Genomic DNA, 19,918 nt, shown 5'->3' with positions numbered 1-19,918 from the left:
GTTAAGGGGGAAGTGATAGGAAGCCAAAGGCAAAGCTACTAAACAGCTTCTGGCTGTCCAGGGAGCAGGCACATAAGACAGGGCCCTGATTTTCCCTCCGGGGATGTGAAGCAGGAACAAATTCTTTGATCTTGAGCCTGAGCTGTACTCTTAAGTTGGCTCTGGGATGCCTTCTGCAGCTTTTAGAACTGTTTTGCAATGACCTACAGGAAACCGATGTGACAACATTATGGGGAACAGCTCCCGTGCTCCGTGTAACAGGGTTGTTTAATCCCCCAGTGAAATTTAACGGTTATGAATAGCAAACCCATGTATGCAGCCGTCGGTTTAGAAAAGCTGGGGGAAAACCTTCACTTTCTCAGACCATGTCCATTTGAAGCCCATTTGACTATTAAACTCACCAGGCATTTACGCCCCTCTTGTTCTCCTCTTCCATTTGCGAACTGTTCTTTTACCCTATCCCTTCCTCAAGATCCTCAGGCGTTGACTGCCCCTCGAAAGACCTAAATAATAGACTACTGGGGTAAAGAAGGAAGTTCCTAGATATTTCAAAGATCATTCCAATGATAGTAGGATATTAATCTCCCGTTAGAATATAGGTTAGAGGAGAAGAGCAAGACGGGGCGCCCAGCAGGACAGCAGGCAGAGAAGTTCCTGACCTGAAGCCATGGACCAGTTTCCTTATTCACACACCACCTCCCCCCTCCACATTGTACACAAAATTGTCTATCTGCACATTTTTAGGGCAAGAGAAAACACAGCTTCCATCAACCACTCAAAGAGTTCAGCAATTCAAGAAGAGTTAAGAACCACTGAGCTAGGAATACCAGCGCCCTCACCGACTCCCAGAGCTGTGCTGTATGTCCATCAGAGGCCCAGCGCCACTGCTGCCCATCGCCTCCCACCTCCCTGACCCAGACCGAGACAAAACAGGCTCCAGTGCTAGCCCTTCAGGCCACTTTCCGAGTCACTGTTGGCTTTAAAAAAAAAAAAAAATCTTTAATGGAATCTGTGTTCAAATAATATGTTACAACAAAAATATACAGAATGTACACAATACAAAAATATTTAGAAACAAACATTGCAGCTTGTGTTTCCTTTTGTTTCCCACTTACTCAAGTCCTGGGGGTGGGGGTGGGGCGGATATTCAATGTTGGGCACTGTTTTTTTAAGGCAGAGGAGTGTAGTGCTTTCTGGCCAGCCCTGGGAGCAGCATGAAGGACTCCAGGAAAGGGCTTCCGCTGCACCCGGGAATCTGCATTATTTGCAAACGAAATTGGACCCTGGGGGAATATCTGGGCTTGGTGAGCAATGACTCCCCTAATCCTCTGGGTAAGAAGGGTCCTCATGGAAATGGAGAGTCCTATTAGCTGGCAAAAACACCTCATTAGGGAGCTTTTCCTAATTAAAAAAATGAATGATTAATGGTGTCATTAAAGCCAAATTTCTCCTTTGAAGATCTGTTCTCCCTTCCCTAGTTTTTGTGATTCCTCTTCCGTTTAACGAGCAAGCAAGTCTACGGCTGCTGTTCGGGGAATCCCCAGCTTTCAGTCTCTGTATCTGTGGATGAAGGCCAGCCACCCTCCACAGCCCCAAGAGGCACCCCAGGCCGTTGGCTGTACGGGCCCGGGAAAGGAGGGGTGAAGGGGACGAGGGTGCTGGCAGGGCGCCGGGGTGAGGGTGCATGGACCGGCTGCGGTGAAAGCCAGACACCAAAACAGAAACCTTTCTTACCAGACAATGATCTCTGGCCCTGGTTTGGAGACCTGGGTTGTGAGGAGTGACCGTGGAGCCCCAGTGGGTGGCCCCGTTTGGAGCTGATGGTTGGGCAGGTGTGGCGTGAAGCGGACTAAAGAACTTCTGGGTTCCTTTGGGACCTGCCGACAGGTGGGTCGCTTGGTGCGTCTCAGACAGGATGGCATGTAGGATGTCCGCCTTAGGTAGTCCTTCTTGGTAGCAAACTTCCATCTGCAGCCCTGAGGGAACTGGGTGCTTCTCTGGGGCCTTTCTAGAGTCTTCTGGTTCACAGTCTTCTCACCCCTGCGAGAGGCAAACCCCTCTCCAGGCTGCACCAGATGAAGGTGGGAGAGACTCTCTATTCCCTCCACTCACAACCCAGAACACCAGGTGCAGGGGGGTAGGGGACAGAGCGATGCCCTGCCTCCCCATAGGGCACAGGGTGCCTCTGCTCCTCCAGGGAGGGACAGCACCACTCAGGGTTAGGCGGCTGCAGCCCATGGCCAGGGCCCCCCTCTCCATTCTGACCCAAGTCCTCTGAGACCCCTATTCCAACTTGCTCTCCTCTCCGTGGAAGCGGACTCTTCCAGCTACCCCCTTCCCTCCCTAGGGGCAGAGACAAGACGCCTCGGGGTGACACAGCTCAGCCCCCATTGGCCTGGCCATCCTCAGTGCCGTGCCAGCCCAAGGGCAGCATGACCTCAGGAGAGACATGTGGGGGGCACCGAGACAATCTGTCTAGCACCAGGCAAAGATGGGGAAGGGCTTGGCGTGGCCTGTGGCTGCAGGAGACCCTGCCCGTTCACGTGTGATCACTGAGGACAGGAAGCCACAGTGGCCCAAGACCCCCTAGCTGTCTGGCCCGGCTGACTCCAGACTAGGCTCCTGCTCTCACCCTGCAGGGACACACTCCCTCTGCCTCCCGGACTGGAGTTGTCTTTCTGGGTTGTCAGTGCTTGGGAATTCCAAGAGCAGTATACAGGGAATCTCATATTTTGTCAAAGGCCACCCTCCCCTCCCCCTCTCCTCAGGGGCTGTATCAGCTCCAGCTCAGAACTCATTCCCTCAGCCTTGTTTTCCCACTTGTGCCTTGCAGGGGCGGGGGAATAAAGCTGACAATAGCCAAGTTTCTGCCAAGCTCTGAGCCTCTGCATGTAGGGGCTGCCCTCCCCTCTGACCCTCCTCCAAACACCCAACAATTCTCTAGAAGCCGTCTTCCTCTAAATTGGAATTTCTTTGACTGCGGCCTCCTGTCCCCGCTACTCGGTGGGCGCAGGGCTTCAGTGTTCCTGCCCCAGCTTCTCTTACACCCCCAAAGCTCCTTCCTTCTTGAGGAAAAGAGAACTATCTTAGACAGGAAGGTCATTCCAGAGGCAAACAAGATGGGAACTTGGCAAAGGCCGGCTGAGGCGTCCTGAGCATCCCCCGTTACCACAGACAAGTCTCCCACTGGTCAGTAGCTCTCAGGGAGATGCCTGGAAAGGATGAGGAATGGGAAAGAAGGCGGTAGCTTTGCTGAAAGCCAGGTCCTCAGGCGTCACACCTCTCTGCACCTTTTTCCCCTCTCACGAAGACCCTTCCACACACTGCCATGTGGGGCCTCTCTGCAGTCTCTGACTTGCCTCACGTTCTTTCCATGGCCTCTCCTCCCATCCCATGGGTGTCCTTACCCACTGAACCACACACACACACACAACACACACACACACACACAACACACACACACACACACAACACACACACACACACACACACCACACACAACACACACACACACAGTGTCCCCATGACCAAAGGGGAGGCACAATGTAGGGTCAGGGCAATGGAAGGCAAGGAAAAGGCGCTAAAAACAAGGCAGGGCCTGGCATGCCGAGGCACGGAGATGAGATGTCAGCATTCTGGGGGACAGGGAGGGAGAAATCCAAAGGTGGTCGTGGGCCTTGCCTAGGGTAGCACTTGGGACAAAGTTTATTCCCTCCTGCTTGCGTTTCTCTCACTGGACACCCCCAAGGGAAAGAGTGAGGCCTGGAGTTACAGCATCTCCCTTCTCTGCCTGCCCCAAGCACTAGAGGCCGTGCCTCAGTGCCCAGCACCAGGAGCACACCCTGGGCTCGCTTATACCAAAACCCAACACGGCCCTCCTCCGCTCCGGAGCTCCAAACCCAACAGCTGTAGAGCGGACACTCCCCGGCCTATAACTGCACCTCTGAGCTGGACAAGGGCCTGCCTCCCTACCCAATGCTCGGATCCTCCTGACATCTCAGGACGAGGAAGAGGGAGGAGGGCTGCCGTCAATCCGTGACAAGAGAGGCGTCCCCTGAACTCGTGGAACAAGCTGAGCCCCAGGGGAGGGCTGCCTTTGCCCTGGCCTGGTGGCCTCAGAACAGTCTAGAAAAACAGTAGCTGCATCCAACTCATCCAGAGGGGCCTTTCAGAAAAGAAGCCCCACTGTCCCAACCTGAACACCAGCCTCACCGTGGCCCAGCCTCACGTCCTGTCCTCCCCGGCCTCCACGGTGCTGAGAACGAGAATGTCCGTACGCGCTCCTTCCTGCTGCGGCTCGGCCCTCCCCTCCCAGACCTCGGGCCCCTGGTGCCTTAAGGAGGTGGTGGCAGCTTTAAGTCCAGCAGGGAGTAGGCGAAGATGTTCCAGAAGACAGCGAACAGAACAAAGACTGTGTACATGGTCACAAAAATCCACCACAGGGACTGGTCCTGTAGCCTCTGCTCGTAGTTCCTCAAGACCACCACACCCAGTGTGATCCCCACAGCCACGCCGCCCAAGTGTGCCACAAAGCTTGGGTGAGGGCACGGAGGGTAGGCCGATGGGTGGAACCGGAGCCACACGGCCCGCCCGAACTCCATGCTCACTGCAAGGGAAGGAAGCACAGGGAAGTCACAGCAGGGCCGCTGGGCAGGGGCGAGAGGGCTTGCACGCCATCCATCCACCCGTGAATTCATTCACTACCCACTAGGCCGAGCACTGTTTGTTCTCTGCCCTGCAGACAGACAAGTGAAAGACAGACGAACCCCTGTTCTCCCAGGGCTTACAGGTCTGGCAATCAACCAGCATCAATTACACACATCAGATAATTTCAGTAAGAAAAATTCTAAAGGGGGTAAAAAAAAAAAAAATTAGGTAATTTTAAATCAATGCTGGGTGTGAGGAGGGGGGATTCCTTAGTTTGGGGAATCAGGCAAGCTCTCCCTAGAGACGGGAAGTGTGAGCAGAGACATGATTATCAAGAGAGGACCCTAAGAAGAGAAGTCCAGGCAGACGGGAGAGCTTGTGCAGAAACCCAGAGACCCTGACGGCCCTGCGTTCCTGAGTACGGGAGGCTCAGTTTCCCCACTTGTAGAGTGCCAGGCTACACTGTGGGAACATTAATGACTCCCATATGGGCTAGCATGTTACAGTTTGGACAATGTTTTCATGTATTCTCTCAAAACCCTTAGAAAAGCCCTCAGAACCAGTGCTTTTGTGATTGGAACGAAGGGATGGAGGGGGAAAAGGGCAAAAAAGAAATGGGAACACACAACGCCAACAAAATCCTGAAATTTAACTCCTAACAGATGCTAAAATGCCCCCATCCTAACCTCCAGTTCATTCTTCTTGCCTGAACTTGTTGGGTCAGCCAGTCCCATGGGACGCACTCCCTCCAAAGGACAGGGGCTTGGAAACGGCCATCTCACCCCCCACCACCAAAGAACACTAGGGGCAGGCATTCTTATCCCCATCTTGCAGATGCACAAACCAAGGCAAATTTGACAAGGGAAAGAAAGTCCTCTGCAGGGAATTCTGTACTGGTCAGTTAACCATTTAATTAACCAGCGTGTCTCTCTCCACTGTGGCCACCTAGGGGACACCCAAGAACCTCCAAGGATGTTCTTTTCCCTGGGGCTTGCCTAATCTTCTGGCCTGGGCCCTGCAAGTCCAAGGATGGCCGATAGATGGCAGGAGAGTAGCAGTCAGGGAGCACTGAGGCCTCCCTGACCCTTCCCCAGGCCCTGGGCGATCCTTCTGCCTTTGCACAGCAAGCCCTGGGGGCCACAAAGGAGGTCTGAAAGACACTGGTCCCCTGCTCCAAAACAGCATTCTAGTTTTTATGATGCTTTAAATTGGATGTTTTTTAAATATCAAGACATGGGGCGCCTGGGTGGCTCAGTGGGTTGAGGCCTCTGCTTTCACCTTGGGTCCTGATCCCTGGGTCCTGGGATAGAGACCCTCGTCCGACCCGGCTCTCTGCTCAGCGGGGAGCCTGCATCCCCCCACCCCCCCACCCGCCGCCCTGCCTGCCTCTCTGCCTACCTGTGACCTGTCAAATAAATAAATGAAATCTTTAAAAAATAAATAAATAAACCATCAAGACTCAAGCTTCCCTTCCCTTCCTTGCACACAAATTCAGAGTCTGAGCAGACAGGGAAACTATGCTCACCCTGGCTCAGAGAGTCTGTGGGCTTCAGAGCAAGGGGTGTGCATGAGGATGGAAGTGCGGTCCGCACATGCCATCCCCCTGCCCGTGGCTGTTCTGGCTCACCTTCCTCTTCCAGGTGGTCACAGGTGGATGGGGACAGACAGCCCAGGGGCTCCGGCCCAGCCTGGCTTAAGTGTGGGCATGAGAAACAGCACAGGAGGCTCTGAATTCTGCCTCTGTCACCTCCAGCTGGGTGGCCGTGGGCAAGGAACATGAGCTCCAGTGTCTACCTGCAAATCCAGCCTTGTAGAAAACACCCTCTCTACAACCATGTCCCGAAGACTGAATGAGAGATCGTGGGTCCCCTCCTCTCTTTCTGCCTGCATGGCATCTTACCTCCTCCCACCTCAGAATGAGCCTCTTGTAAAGCCTCTGGTCTCACTCCCCACCTCCAGCGACTCCACAAATAGTCTCGTGAACTCAAATCTGCCAGTGACTCTCCTGTTTAAAGCCCTCCAGCGCCCTCCCAATGCATCCAGGATGAAGGCCAACCTTTCTCTGCCTTTTAATGCCCTCGTGACCTGACTCCAATGATCTCTGATCACTAACACACACAGTACTAAACCTCACATCAGTCTTGCCAGCTGCCTTGGCAAGCCACGGCCATGACCCTTTCCCGCACCTGTGGTCTCTGTTCTTGCTGCATCTCTGCCCGAAATATCTCCTCTTGTACCTTGTCTCTGTGGTGAACACCTGGCTGTCTTTGACACTCGAAATGACCTCTGCAGGCAGAACTGACTTCTCCCATCTAGGGGCCCATCATACCCTGTACACGGGGGTTTGTGGATTAGTTACAGTCTGTTTACCTGCTGAACAGCGTGTGTGTGTGTGTGTGTGTGTGTGCGCGTGCACGCACGTGTGCAAGTACGCACACGCCCATGGTTTATCTGGGGAAGGAGCTTTTAGCTTCTAACAGGAGATCTCAAAGGACAGATTCCATGACCCAAAAGGTTATTAAGAAGCTACTTGTTGGGGCGCCTGGGTGGCTCAGTGGGTTGGGCCGCTGCCTTCGGCTCGGGTCATGATCTCAAGGTCCTGGGATCGAGGTCCGTGTTGGGCTCTCTGCTCAGCGGGGAGCCCGCTTTTCCCTCTCTCTCTCTCTCTCTCTCTCTGCCTGCCTCTCCATTTACTTGTGATTTCTCTCTGTCAAATAAATAAATAAAATCTTCAAAAAAAAAAAAAAAAAAAAAGCTATTTGTCTTGAGACAAACCTTTAGCGACTCTTAACTCCAGGGAACAAACAGGGTTGCTGGAGGAGAGGGGGTGGGGGAGGGGTCACTCGGTGATGGGTGTTAAGGAGGGCACTGGGTGTCATATGCAACTGATGAATCACTGACCTCCTCCCGAAACTAATACTACACTGTATGTTCAATAATTGCATTTAAATAAAAAATTTTTTAAAAGAAGCTATTTTTCTTGAGCGGGGTGCTGGTCACCGGGCTGGACACCCATCCTATATTTTAGTATACGTCAACATGCAGTTTAAGAAAGGTGAAGCGGTGGCAGAGTGGGCCAGACTGCTCTCATACCATCCCGACTTAGTCACACTCTGATGGCACGTTTGCCTTTTTTTCTTGACCACTAAGGCCTCAAGGGCGGGACTGCACCGCAGTGCTATCCTCCAGGCCTGGCGCTCCTCCGTCCCCCCGGGCCCGCCCTGCCCGCACTTACTGCAGATCAAGGCCACAGCCATCCGCAGCAGCTTGAATTGACACTTCATGCCTGACCAGTTCTAGGGGAAAAGGAGAAAAGGCCGTTAGTTCCAGATTGGTCCACACCTCTAGGGATGGATCTGACTTCCGAAAACTGAACACTGGGTGGCTCAGGCGGTTCCGCGGGCTGACTCATGGCTTTGGGGCTCAGATCATGATCTCAATGGTCTTGAGATCAAGCCCCTTTTCAGAGCTCCTGGCTCACCAGGGAGTCTGATTAAAGATTCTCTCCCTCTGCCCCTCTCCCCTGACTCATGCTTACATTCTTTCACTCTCTCAAATAAATAAATAAATCTTAAAAAAAAAAAAGTCTCCATTAAGTCTTGAATGAGGCTGCTGTGAGCAGATCACACCAGCATGAGATTTCAGACAATCATGAACTTATTTATTACTGACAAAAAGCGCTCGAGGGGAGCCTGGGTGGCTCAGTTGTTAAGCGTCTGCCTTTGGCTCAGGTCATGATCCCAGGGTCCTAGGATCGAGTCCCACATCAGGCTTCCTGCTCTGAGGGGAACCTGCTTCTCCCTCTCCCACTCCCCCTGCTTGTGTTCCCTCTCTCGCTGACTCTGTCAAATAAATAAAGTATTTTTTTAAGATTATTTATTTATTTGACAGACAGAAATTATAAGTAGGCAGAGAGACTGGCAGAGAGAGAGAGAGGAAGAAGAAAGCTCCCTGCTGAGCAGAGAGCCCGATGTGGGGCTCAATTACAGGACCCCGGGATCATGACCTGAGCCGAAGGCAGAGGCTTTAACCCACTGAGCCACCAGGCGCGCGCAAAGTATTTTTTTTTTAAGTGCTTGAGTTGGGGAGCCTGGATGGCTCAGTGGATTAAAGCATCTGCCTTTAGCTCCGGTCATGATCCCAGGGTACTGGGATCGAGCCCCGCATTGGGCTCTCTGCTCAGCGGGGAGCCTGCTTCCCTTCCTCTCTCTCTGCCTGCCTCTCTGCCTACGTGTGATCTCTCTGTCAAATAAGTTAATTAATTAATTTTTTTAAAAAGTGCTTGAGCTAGTAAAGGAGTAAGAGAATCCTGAGGAGAAGAGGGCCCTGTCCCCTCTACGTGGGCAGACCACCCCCGAGAGCGGCGGTGATTACTGGGTCCCACATTTGCAGAAGGGATGCAGCGCAGCAAACCAAGCTAAGTCAAAGCAGAACCATCAGGATGATAAAGAAATCAAAATCTGTTATTTGTTATGCTCCACAAATAAGTGAAACCATATGATAATTGACTCTCTCTGCTTGACTTATTTCACTCAGAATAATCTCTTCTAGTCCCGTCCATGTTGCTACAAAAGTTGGGTATTACAAATATCATGGAGGACAAGGGGTGTTAGAGAGGAGAAGGGAGTTGGGGTAAATTGGAAGGGGAGGTGAATCATGAAAGACTATGGACTCTGAAAAACAATCTGAGGGGTTTGAAGTGGCGGGGGGCTGGGAGGTTGGGGTACCAGGTGGTGGGTATCATAGAGGGCACGGATTGCATGGAGCACTGGGTGTGGGGAAAAAATAATGAATACTGTTTTTCTGAATATAAATAAATTAAAAAAAAAAAAGAAATCAAAATCTGGCCTATAGACATGGATGGAGAGAAGACACCAGGGGTCAAGCTCACTGCTGCAGAGTATCAAGTGAGTCACAGTAAGGACAGGGCACATTCAGTGTAACCTGTAAGCGGAAAACTCCATAGATGAAAACTTCAGGGATTTTTTTAAGCTCAGGATGTTTCCATTTCTAATTAGGGGATGGAACATTCCATCTTGAGGAATTGCGAGTTTCCCATCACTGAGCGGTTCAAACAGGGGCTTGACATCCCTTGGAGGAGATGCTCTACTTCTTTCAAGGCACTGGAAAAGGGGGGAGCCAGATGGCCTTCAGACAAACCCCTCTTTCCCCTGAGAACCTCAGAACACTTTGAACCTCCACAGCAGATAAACAGGACAATTATTCACCTTACAAAAGGATTTTTCACTTTACAAAAGACTTCTCCACGGGGTTCCTTTGAGGAGCTCTCCCGCAGCGAATTCAAAGCACCATTCCCTTTATACAGATCCCCCCCACACACAGATCCAGTCTGGAATCTTCCTGGAACACTTCGGCCCTAGGGAGGGAGGCAAGCGTGTGCAGCCAGGGGCTTCTGCTCCCTCCCACCCACCCACTCAGTCTTTGGCGCCTGTCCCAGGTCCAGCTGAGGGCACCTCTCGCACTCCTTTGATGTCGGGGCAACACATGTGTTCAACGTTCCCGGGGCCCTGCACCCTGGCACATACAGTAATGTTTATGGGAGATTTGGTGGAGCAAGCAAGATGCAGGGCAGCTGCCAAAAGGGGGACGAGGTCCTGCAGGAGATGCTCGGTGTCCCATCGCCTCCCTTTTCCCCAGGACTTATCACTGACCAGCAAGTCCTCATCACAGAAGGTGAGGTGGGCGACATGCGGCCCCTCTTCAAGTGGGGAAGTCTCATCTTGGCTTGCTGACATATTCTATGCTAACAAGCAGATGGCGGGCAACATTGTCACCTACTGGTGGTTGTCCATAGAGAAGCCCCACCAGAAGACGGGGAACCAAACAGGGGCTGATTCCCTGCACTGGATCTGGCAAACCAGCTGAACCCAGCTCAGCCTACGGATGGCAGGTGGCCCCTCAGCTCCCCCAGGATGAAACCCTAGGATGGGCAGGTGCTTGGGAGTCACCTGCCGGACCGTCTCCTCCCAAAGGTGACACCTGCTGCCAAGCCACAGACAAAATGGCCCTCCCACTGCTGGGGTACCCCTGGAGCAGCCCTGGGAAGGGGGGTCTAACCATTGAAAAATCCTTCCTGCTACGGTCCGGCCAGGCTTTGCCTCCCTGTGATGTCCACCCATGGATCTTAAGTCTCTCCTCAAAGTGACACCTACGTTCATAGCAGCATGAATCACAATAACCAAAAGAATGTAGAAGCGAACCAGTGTCCACAGATCGGTGAATGGAGATTCAAGGGAATAGGATGCACTTTAAGAGAAAGGAAATAAGGACATATTGTAACGAACAAACCTTGAAGACATTACGCTAAGTGACATAAGCCAGTCCCAAAAGGACAAATAATGTCTGTATGAATCCACTTTCTATGAGACACCTAGAGTGGTGGGAATCACAGAGACAGCTTGCCAGGGGCTGGGGGAGAAAGGAATGGGGAGTTTAAAAGATACAGAGCTTCGGTTTGGCAAGGGGAAGAGTTCTAGAGAGAGACGGTAGTGATGACGGCCCAACAGCGAGAATGTACTCACCACCACCAAACTGTATCCTTGAAAATGGGGAAGACAGTCCATTTGATGCTATGGTGTATTTTACCACCATTAAAATCAACCATGATACAGTTTCCAATGTTCCTTTTCCTCCTCATAAAAACCCTCTAAATGAACATCTATCTTCCCTAAAGACAATGTCTCTTTCACTGTGTTCTGAGTGATAATATCAGGCAAAGTCAGTCTAGAATGTGTTGGCTGCTCTGTCCTTCAGCTGGGGTCCATGCCCCCTTCAGGCCCTATCTGGGGCCTGTCTTCAAAAACAGCCTCCAGGGCGCCTGGGTGGCTCAGTGGGTTAAGCTGCTGCCTTCGGCTCAGGTCATGATCTCAGGATCCTGGGATCGAGTCCCGCATCAGGCTCTCTGCTCAGCGGGGAGCCTGCTTCCCCCTCCCTCTCTCTGCCTGTCTCTCTGCCTACTTGTGATCTCTCTCTGTCAAATAAATAAATAAAATCTTAAAAAAAAAAAAAAAAACAGCCTCCATATCTTTGGTCTGGTAAGGCCACGGGTGAGGAGGCTCAGAACTCCTTTTTGGCTGGTGTCTTCATTTGCAAATCTGGGGTCACATTAGTACCTACCTCAACTACCTACCTCAATGGGTTGTGAAAGTAAAGTGAATTCATACGCATAAAAGCACCAAGGACATTGCCTGGCATGGGGAAAGCATCAGGTAAATGTCTGGTCTTCTCATTGAGACCTGAGGCAAAGGCAGTGGGTTTGCTCTGCCTTTCAAAGGTCAAAGGACTTCTGAAAACTTCTGAATGACCTTGGACTAGCCGGGCAGCTCCGGCCTCACCAGGCTCTCCAGGCCAGCCAGCTCCTTTTATAATTGCTGCTTGGCCATACAGGCATTGGAATTGGCCAGGGTGAACTCAGTCCCATCTCCAACCCTGCACTTCAGTCAAACAAGAGTCCAGGAGGGCTGGTTCAAGGTCACAGTAAGTTAATGTTGAGATGGGTAGGGCCCTCAGCCCAGGGCTCAGTCTGCCCCCACTTTGGAGACAGGATCACGCTCTGCCTGTCCCTGCTGGCTGCTCCAGCTGCTCCCAAAGCTGAGTGAACGTGAGTCAATGACTCGTCTCCCAGAGGCTGAAGGGCTACACCACAGTCACCCCTTCCCACCAGCTGCTTCGTTTCCCCCCGACCCATTATTCCCTCCAATAAAATGCACTGCCGTGAAACAACAGGAGAAAAGAGAATCTCCCCACAGCCAGCACTGCTGCTATAAAAGGGGAAGCCCCAGGGAACACACATCTTTTGCAAACCCTTTTCCTGTTTTTCTCTCCCAGAGCCTGGCAGGATGAGCAAGAACCCACCCTCAGCCAACAAGGTGGTGACCAGTCCCCTAGGCATCTTGGGATCTCATTCACCAGGCCGGTTAAGAGAGCAAAGGCTGAAACCCAGGCAGGGAGCTTAATGGCTTTATATATCCTGGTAGAAACGACTTCCAGAAAACCCAGCACAAGGAAAGGGAGAGCGTGACACAGATAAATTAGGGAATGATTACTTGTCCTACCAGAGGATTTTTGTTAACAAAATGAGCCTTACAACATAGAGATCTCAGCTGTCTTTTAGACAACCATCTTTCTTGGTGCTCTGACGATAGGGTCCTGTTGCAAAAACTAAGATCTCAAACATTTTTAGGGAAACATCTATCATATGGAGCGAAGTGTAAGTAAACATCTTGTATATTTAATACTGGAACTCTGGCCTGTGGGACCTAGCAAAAAGCAATTAATAAATTATTCAATTTGTGTATCTTTATACTTCTGGCATTTTAAAAAAGATTTTATTTATTTATTTATTTATTTCAGAGAGAGAAAGAGAGAGTGTGTGAGCACAAGTGGGATTGGGGGTCATGGACAGAGGGAGAGGGAGAAGCAGGCTCCTCACTGAACAGGGAACCTGATGTGGTGCTCCATCCCAGGACCCTGGGATCATGACCTGAGCCGAAGACAGACGCCCAACCAACTGAGCCACCAAGGCGTCCATTAGAATATTTTTATGAATGGGTGCCTGGGTGGTCCAGATGGTTAGGTATCTGCCTTCAGCTCAGGTCATGACCCTAGGGTCCTGGGATCGAGTCCCCCATCAGGCTCCTTGCTCCTTGCGGAGCGTGCTTCTCCCTCTGCCTCGCTCGCTCTCTCTCTGTCTCTCATGAATAAATAAGTAAAACCTTTAAAAAAAAGAATATTTTTATCAAAAATAAGACATGCTTTCATTTAAGGCAGAATCTCTCAAACAGCCCTGAGAATAGAAACACTCAACACATTTCTATTTTGTATCTGAAGTAAAAAGGACACATTTTCTCATTGTTCTCTGCAGATAACAGGCAACACTGATAAATACAAAAAATTACATGTATTTAAGGATCTATGCACACATGCACACATATATGCACATGCAGATGTGGGCACACACGGCATCTCCGGGCATCTCTCCTTTTCATGTCTTTCTCACAACGACCTTGTGGAGAAGAGGTTGCCGATGAGGGAGAAGCAAAGGAACTCATGGCTCTTAAGATGGTGACAGCAGGACTGAAATCCAGAATTTCTGACTGTTGTGCTCTTTCTCCCGTCTGTTCTGACATGGCAATTTATTGTGTGTGCATGTACAAACACACACACACGCACACGCACACCAAATCTTCATTTGGCAATTTAAGATACTAGCATATCTTTTAGATGGAGCCCCACGGAATTGACTGCTTCTGGCCCACAGAAACGGCCATCTTTTAGCATTTGTCCTAACACCTCTTTGAAGCACTGGGCTCTGGGCTAATGTGGGTAAAGGCAGCGGGGATGGCCAAGCTCTCAGGGGGCCAGGGAAAGAAAGCTGTGTCCTTCTAGAAGGGCAGTGGACTCTCGGGTAGGGCTGCTCATCTCCACCACCACGGGCCACGGACTACTTGCCAGAAAGACGCATAAAAGGGAACAAAACGGCTTTCACCTCTCCCTCCTCAACCGCTAGGCCTCACCCCACGGTTTTCGGGGTGCTCTGCCCACACCGCGGGAACGTGGGAGGCCTCAGGGCCGTTTCCCACGCGGCAGGGAAGGGCAGGGAGACAGGGCGCCTTCACAAACTCGTGTCTGCGTTTCTTAGTTGTGCTGCTCGTCCCCTCACACACATACAGGTCCTGGGGGGAAGGAGGGTGTGTGAGCGGTGCTGGCCCCTACAGAACGGAACTGGGGCAGGGGGAGGGGGAGCGGAGGAGGTGGAATTCAGGGAAAAAGCTGTGTCTGGGGAAAGCTGTGGCACTGATACAGAATGACCCATTTAAAAAGGGCCATGTGAGGCAGCCCCGTGCTGTCAGGTTCCTCAGCAGACCAGCCGCGTGTGTGTGTGTGTGTGTGTGTGTGTGTGCGCGCGCGCGTGTAATCGCACACGCGTGTGTAATCGCACGTGCGCAAATACACATTCGCTGATCCACGCGAGCTTTCCCACACCTGCTGGCTCTCTCCAAGTGCTCACGTGAAGTTGCCAAAAGTCAGACAAGTAGCAAGGGCTGTCCGTGTCTGTCTGTCCGTCTCTCCCCTCCTCCCCTTTTCTTTCCTTCTGTCCCTCTCCTGCTCTCTCTCTCTCTGAAAGTACAAAAGGGACTCCGATGAAAAGAAAGGGATGGTGTGTTGAACCAGGCAGGTGACAGTGGCAATAATAAAGAAGAAACGGGAGCATTTAGGAACTTCAGACTGTTGTAACTCAGCATTCACACATCCGCCATGTGGGTGAACACAGCGACGGGGGAGGGAGGTGAGAACAGGAGGACCCTGGCGGGAAGCTACGCCTTCTCCAGACACTGTTCATTCATTCTTTCCTTCTTTCATTCAAAGTTTACTCCGAGGATGGTGGGGGAGGGGGCGCCTGGCTGGTTCAGTCAGCTGAGCACCTGACTCTTGATCTCCTGGGTAGTGAGTTCGAGCCCCATGCTGGGTGCAGAGATTGCTTCAAATAAGAAAAAATTTTAGTCAGCACCAGCTACCGTTTGTCCAGCCCTGTGCCAGGCACTGGGGATGAGTAAGATCTGGACCCTGCCTAGAGGCCCCCTCCTTCCAACTGCCTCTAAAACGAGGACTATGGCCTCCTCTGAGACTATCAGACTGATTTCAATATAGCTTTACTTTATCTCATTTATCACCTATCATCCCATTTCACACATGTAGAAACTGAGGAATAGCACAGTTAAGTAAGGTGCCCAAGATCCCTCTTCAGGAAGCAGGGAGGCAGGATTCAGATCTAGGCTGACCGTTTTCAGAGCCTGCGCTCTTAACCGTTACCCTAGAATGCCTCTCAGGAAAAGGCAAAGAAGAGCATGGGGAAGGCAGAGGCAGTGTCCCACCACAGTGAGAGGCTGGTGTAAGGGAATGACACTCGAATCATTGTCAGGAGCCCGATTCAAGTCCTGATTTTGCCACTAGAGTCAAGGATTGTTACAGTTTTTAAAGTTGTTTTTTTTGTTGTTTTTTTGTTTTGTTTTTTTAAAGTAGGTTCCACGCACAGCATGGGGCCCAATGAGAGACTTGAATTCATGACCCCAAGATCACAATCTGAACTGAGATCAGGTGTTGTATATTAAGGGGCACCTGGATGGCTCAGACAGTTGAGTGTCTGCCTTCAGCTCAGGCCATGATCTCAGGGTCCTGGGATCGAGCCCCACATCAGGATCCTAGCTCAGCGGGGAGTCTGTTTCTCCCTTTCCCTGTCCCTTGTCCCCACTTGTGCTCGATCTCAAATAAATAAATAAAATCTTTATTTTTTAAGATTTTATTTATTTATCTGACAGACAGAGATCACAAGCAGGCAGAGAGGCAGGCAGAGAGAGAGGAGGAAGCAGGCTCTCCACTGAGCAGAGAGCCTGATGCAGGGCTCCATCCCAGAACTCTGAGATGATGACCTGAGCCGAAGGCAGAGGCTTTAACCCACTGAGCCACCCAGGCGCCCCAAATAAAATCTTTAAGAAAAAAAAAAAGAGTTGATATCTTCCCTGCCTCCCTTTCTTTTCTTTCTTTCTTTTTTTTTTTTTTTTTTAGAGATTTTATTTATTTATTTGACAGAGAGAGATCACAAGTAGGCAGAGAAGCAGGCAGGGAGAGAGGAGGAAGCAGGCTCCCTGTCAAGGAGAGCCCAACACAGGACTTGATCCCAGGACTCTGAGATGATGACCTGAGCCAAAGGCAGAGGCTTAACCCACTGAGCCACCCAGGTGCCCTCTTTTTTTTTTTTTTTTTTAAGTAAACTCTAGGCCCAAAGTGGGACTTGAACTCATGACTCCAAGATCAAGAGTCATGTGTTCTACCAACGAAGCCAGCCAGGAGCCCCTACTGTAACACTTTTTAAAGTCAAGTGGGAAAGGGATAGAATTAGAGAAATGGGTAATTTCATAGCTAAGAAGGAAAAACCATGAACCAAATATGGAAGGGCTCTGTTTGAAATAAGCCTGCAGAAAGTGAGGAGTGTCTGTGCCCCTGCTATCAGCCAGGTCTGCCTGGCATTTCTGGGCCTGAGCTGGGGAGCACATGGGAACTGAGGCGCGGAAGGGATGCCCAAGATGTTGGGATGTTGGGACAGGAGGTGCTCACCATCACAATGTTAGCCAGATGGGCAGAGACAAGCGCATACACCCCTCCAGAGGAGCCCACGACTGGAGCCGTCATGTCAGCCACAGACACCGCCAAGGACCCTGGTACAGAGAGATCGGTTATTTAAGGGTGTTCCCTGCCCCTGCCCCAGGCCCTCGCATCCGGCAGCCTTGGGGGTAAGGCTCCGGAGCAAAAGGCTCCAGGTCCTCTTCCCTTCATCCCACGTTGTCCTGGAGCCCCCTAGAGGCCTCACTTATGGGGAAAAGAACCATTTTATTCAGACCTCTCCTTTTAGAAGAGTTCAGTGGACAGGAGCTATCACCTGTCTGTCAGTGCAGCCTCTGCCTCACCTGGTATCACCTCAGGGTTCTGGGCAATAATAAATAGTAGCAGAGGGGAGCCTGGGTGGCTCAGACAGTTATGCGGCTGCTTTTGGCTCAGATCATGATCCCAGGGTCCTGGGATCGAACCCTGCATCAGGCTCCTTGCTCCGCAGGGAGTTTGCTTCCCTCTCTGCCTGCTGTTCCCCCTGCCTGTACGCGTGCTTTCTCTCTCTCAAATAAATAAATAAAATCTTAAAAAAATAAAGAAGAAGTAGCAGAAGCAGCTGCCACGGAGGAGCACCACGGATCAGACACTGGCCACGTGCTTTGCGCACATCGACTGCTTTAACCCTTGGAGGAGAATGGTAGTGGCTACCCGGCAGAGTTGAGGAGACTGAGCCCAGAGCCACTCAGTGAGAAGGGCTGGAAGCATGTTGTCCAGCTTTGTGGACACAAGGCCCGTGTTCTTGGCCTCGATCGACAGCAGCCACTCCCCAAACTGGTACAGAGGTCAACCTCCTCCACTATTGCTCCCTCGGCTGCACGTTGGCATCTAGAAACCTGCTTCTTGACATGGCCTCCAAACTCCCTCCAATCGAAATCACAAAAGACCAACAGAATCTCCAGAGCTGGGGGGTGGGGTGGGGGCGGGGGTTTCTCTGGTGGAAAAATGCCCTTGGAAAGTCCCAGGGAAGAGAGAGATGATGTCATACCCTCTGGGGGGAGAGGAAGGTGGTCTGGGGGATGACAAACTTTTGTGCTGGGAGGGAAGCCGGGCAGAGAGGAGAAGGGAAATGTATTGTTCTGGTCTCATTTAAGTGTGATCAATGCTTTGGCTTCCAGGGAAGGACACGGGAGACTAAAAATAACCAGGAGGTAGAGCCCAGGGCTCAGAGGCTGGGAGGTGGCCGGCCTGGGTGAGTGTGCAGAAACCACCACTGGAAAATGCCCGCAGGCTGGAGAGCCAATTAGCCGCTGCCTGGGTGGAGACAGGAGAGACCGGCCAAACTCTGTAGCTGCTAGAGATGTGGGGGGTCTGCTAGTTAGGAGGAGGCTGGGCCCAGCGCAGGACACCTGACACCCTGAGCATGGTGAACCCCCATACCATCACCCACCTTCTCTCCCCGACAGGCCCCCTTGGACTTCTCTCAAGGCTCCGGGGCTCCCTGAGATCCTTCAAGTAAGAGATCCCCACAGCACATTCTGGGCCTCAAGAGGGATGTGATCTCCCAGGAAAAAGCGCTGTCATGAACTGAGAAGTCCCAAGTCCTTCTCCCTTCCCAGGGTAACTATAAATCTTTCTTCTCCCCTTTCATGCCTTCCCTCTGGCTTTAATTAGGTATTGATCTATTGTCAGATAACTTTCTTTCTTTCTTTCTTTCTTCTTCTTTTTTTTTTTACTGCCTAGCCAAAGGGTCAGCCATATATAACAGAAAAAAAAAAAAAAAATTTCCCAGGATGGCAAACAGGCAGGCAGTGGGATCTGCATGACAAAGGATTCCCACGCTCTCCTGGAGGCCCGCACAGCAAGGAAGGCTGCATTGCAGGGTTGCAGAGGGCTGGCTGCCCAAGCAGCTCATTAATTACCTTACCTCGCGGACAGAGGAAGCCCCAGCCTCCCGAGGCTGGCCTCTTTCCTCTCTCAAGTCCCACTAAACCCGTCCACCTTCTGCTCCCTGGGCCTCCCAGATGCAGTGGGAGCGACCAGCGGCAGGGAGGCCGCAGGGAACCCCGCACGGTCCAGGGTCCAGCCTCCCCACACTGACCCTTCTCTCACCCTACCCATGGATAGGAGTCCCGACCCCAGGGTCAGGGGTCAGTTTGGGATTCTGGCGGCAGTTGGGAATGGGGGTGTGGCTGCCTAGTCCTGTGACCTTGGGCACAGCCCCTGAATTCTTTGGGCTTCAGTTTTCACATCTGTGAAATAAAAAGGTCTAAGGTTTTCTAACTTCTGAGATGTGAAACCCTCTTTTCAAAGGAAACTTTACCCGCAATGTTACCCCATGGAGAGGAGCCCAAGGAGCCTATGGCTGAAAGGGGGTGAGGCCTGGGAAGTCAGAGTTGCCACCCACAGGAGGGGACCTTCCAAATCACAGATTCAAACGACCTGAACCTTGGCCTGAGATCCTGGATCTGAGGTTTGGATCTTGAACGGAACTCTCTGGAGTCACGGGTCTTCCATGGGTAGAGGAAAGATTTTCCTCAAGCGGCTACAGGTTAGCCCAGGACTCGGGAGTGGGAAAGGTCAAGTACAAGCGGGGGCATGTGTGCCAGTCAACAGACACATAAAGGCCACCCTGGGGGGTGGGGGGATGGCAGGAAGCCTGGGCCAAGCAGGATTCTTTTTTTAAAAGATTTTATTTATTTATTTGACAGAGAGAAATCACAAGTAGACGGAGAGGCAGGCAGAGAGAGAGGAAGGGAAGCAGGCTCCCTGCTGAGCAGAGAGCCCGATGCGGAACTCGATCCCAGGACCCTGAGATCATGACCTGAGCCGAAGGCAGCGGCTTAACCCACTGAGTCACCCAGGTGCCCCCCAAGCAGGATTCTTGACAAGCTGTTTGGAACCTAACCTCATAGTTCCATAGGACAGTTCCATAAGGCCAGTATGAATTCCCCAGAGGTCATGGGGACAGAGGACTGGGACAGAATGGCAAGCTGGAGGGGGAGACACATCTTGGCACAGCACCAGGCCCAAGGACTAGTTCTAGTCGGGGCTATGTACTTTCCTTTTTTTTTTTTTTTTAAAGATTTTATTTATTTATTTGAAAGAGATCCCAAGTAGGCAGAGAGGAAGGCAGAGAGAGAGAAGG

At 51.5% G+C, this 19,918-nt stretch overlaps 1 protein-coding gene across 4 annotated transcripts in view; it reads right to left on the bottom strand.

The window, feature by feature from the left end:
- Positions 1–461: 461 nt before the first annotated feature.
- Positions 462–19,918, bottom strand: part of RHBDL3 (rhomboid like 3) — a 52,200-nt gene continuing 32,743 nt past the window's right edge. For 3 of the 4 annotated variants that reach the window (XM_082707358.1, XM_082707357.1, XM_082707359.1), the window contains 3 exons: positions 16,783–16,883; positions 7,883–7,943; positions 462–4,606 (listed from right to left, as the gene is read on the bottom strand). In XM_082707358.1, coding sequence (XP_082563484.1) covers positions 4,335–4,606; positions 7,883–7,943; positions 16,783–16,883 — 434 coding nt within the window. In that variant the 3' untranslated portion in view covers positions 462–4,334. The remainder of the gene's footprint in view (positions 4,607–7,882; positions 7,944–16,782; positions 16,884–19,918) is intronic. The other variant, XR_014304889.1, reaches the window with a different exon arrangement.

The sequence above is a fragment of the Mustela nivalis genome (genome assembly GCF_964662115.1).
Source record: "Mustela nivalis genome assembly, chromosome: 17".
NCBI lineage: Eukaryota > Metazoa > Chordata > Mammalia > Carnivora > Mustelidae > Mustela > Mustela nivalis.
The sequence above is the reverse complement of the archived record's forward strand: the minus strand, read 5'-3'. Positions and strand labels throughout refer to the sequence as shown.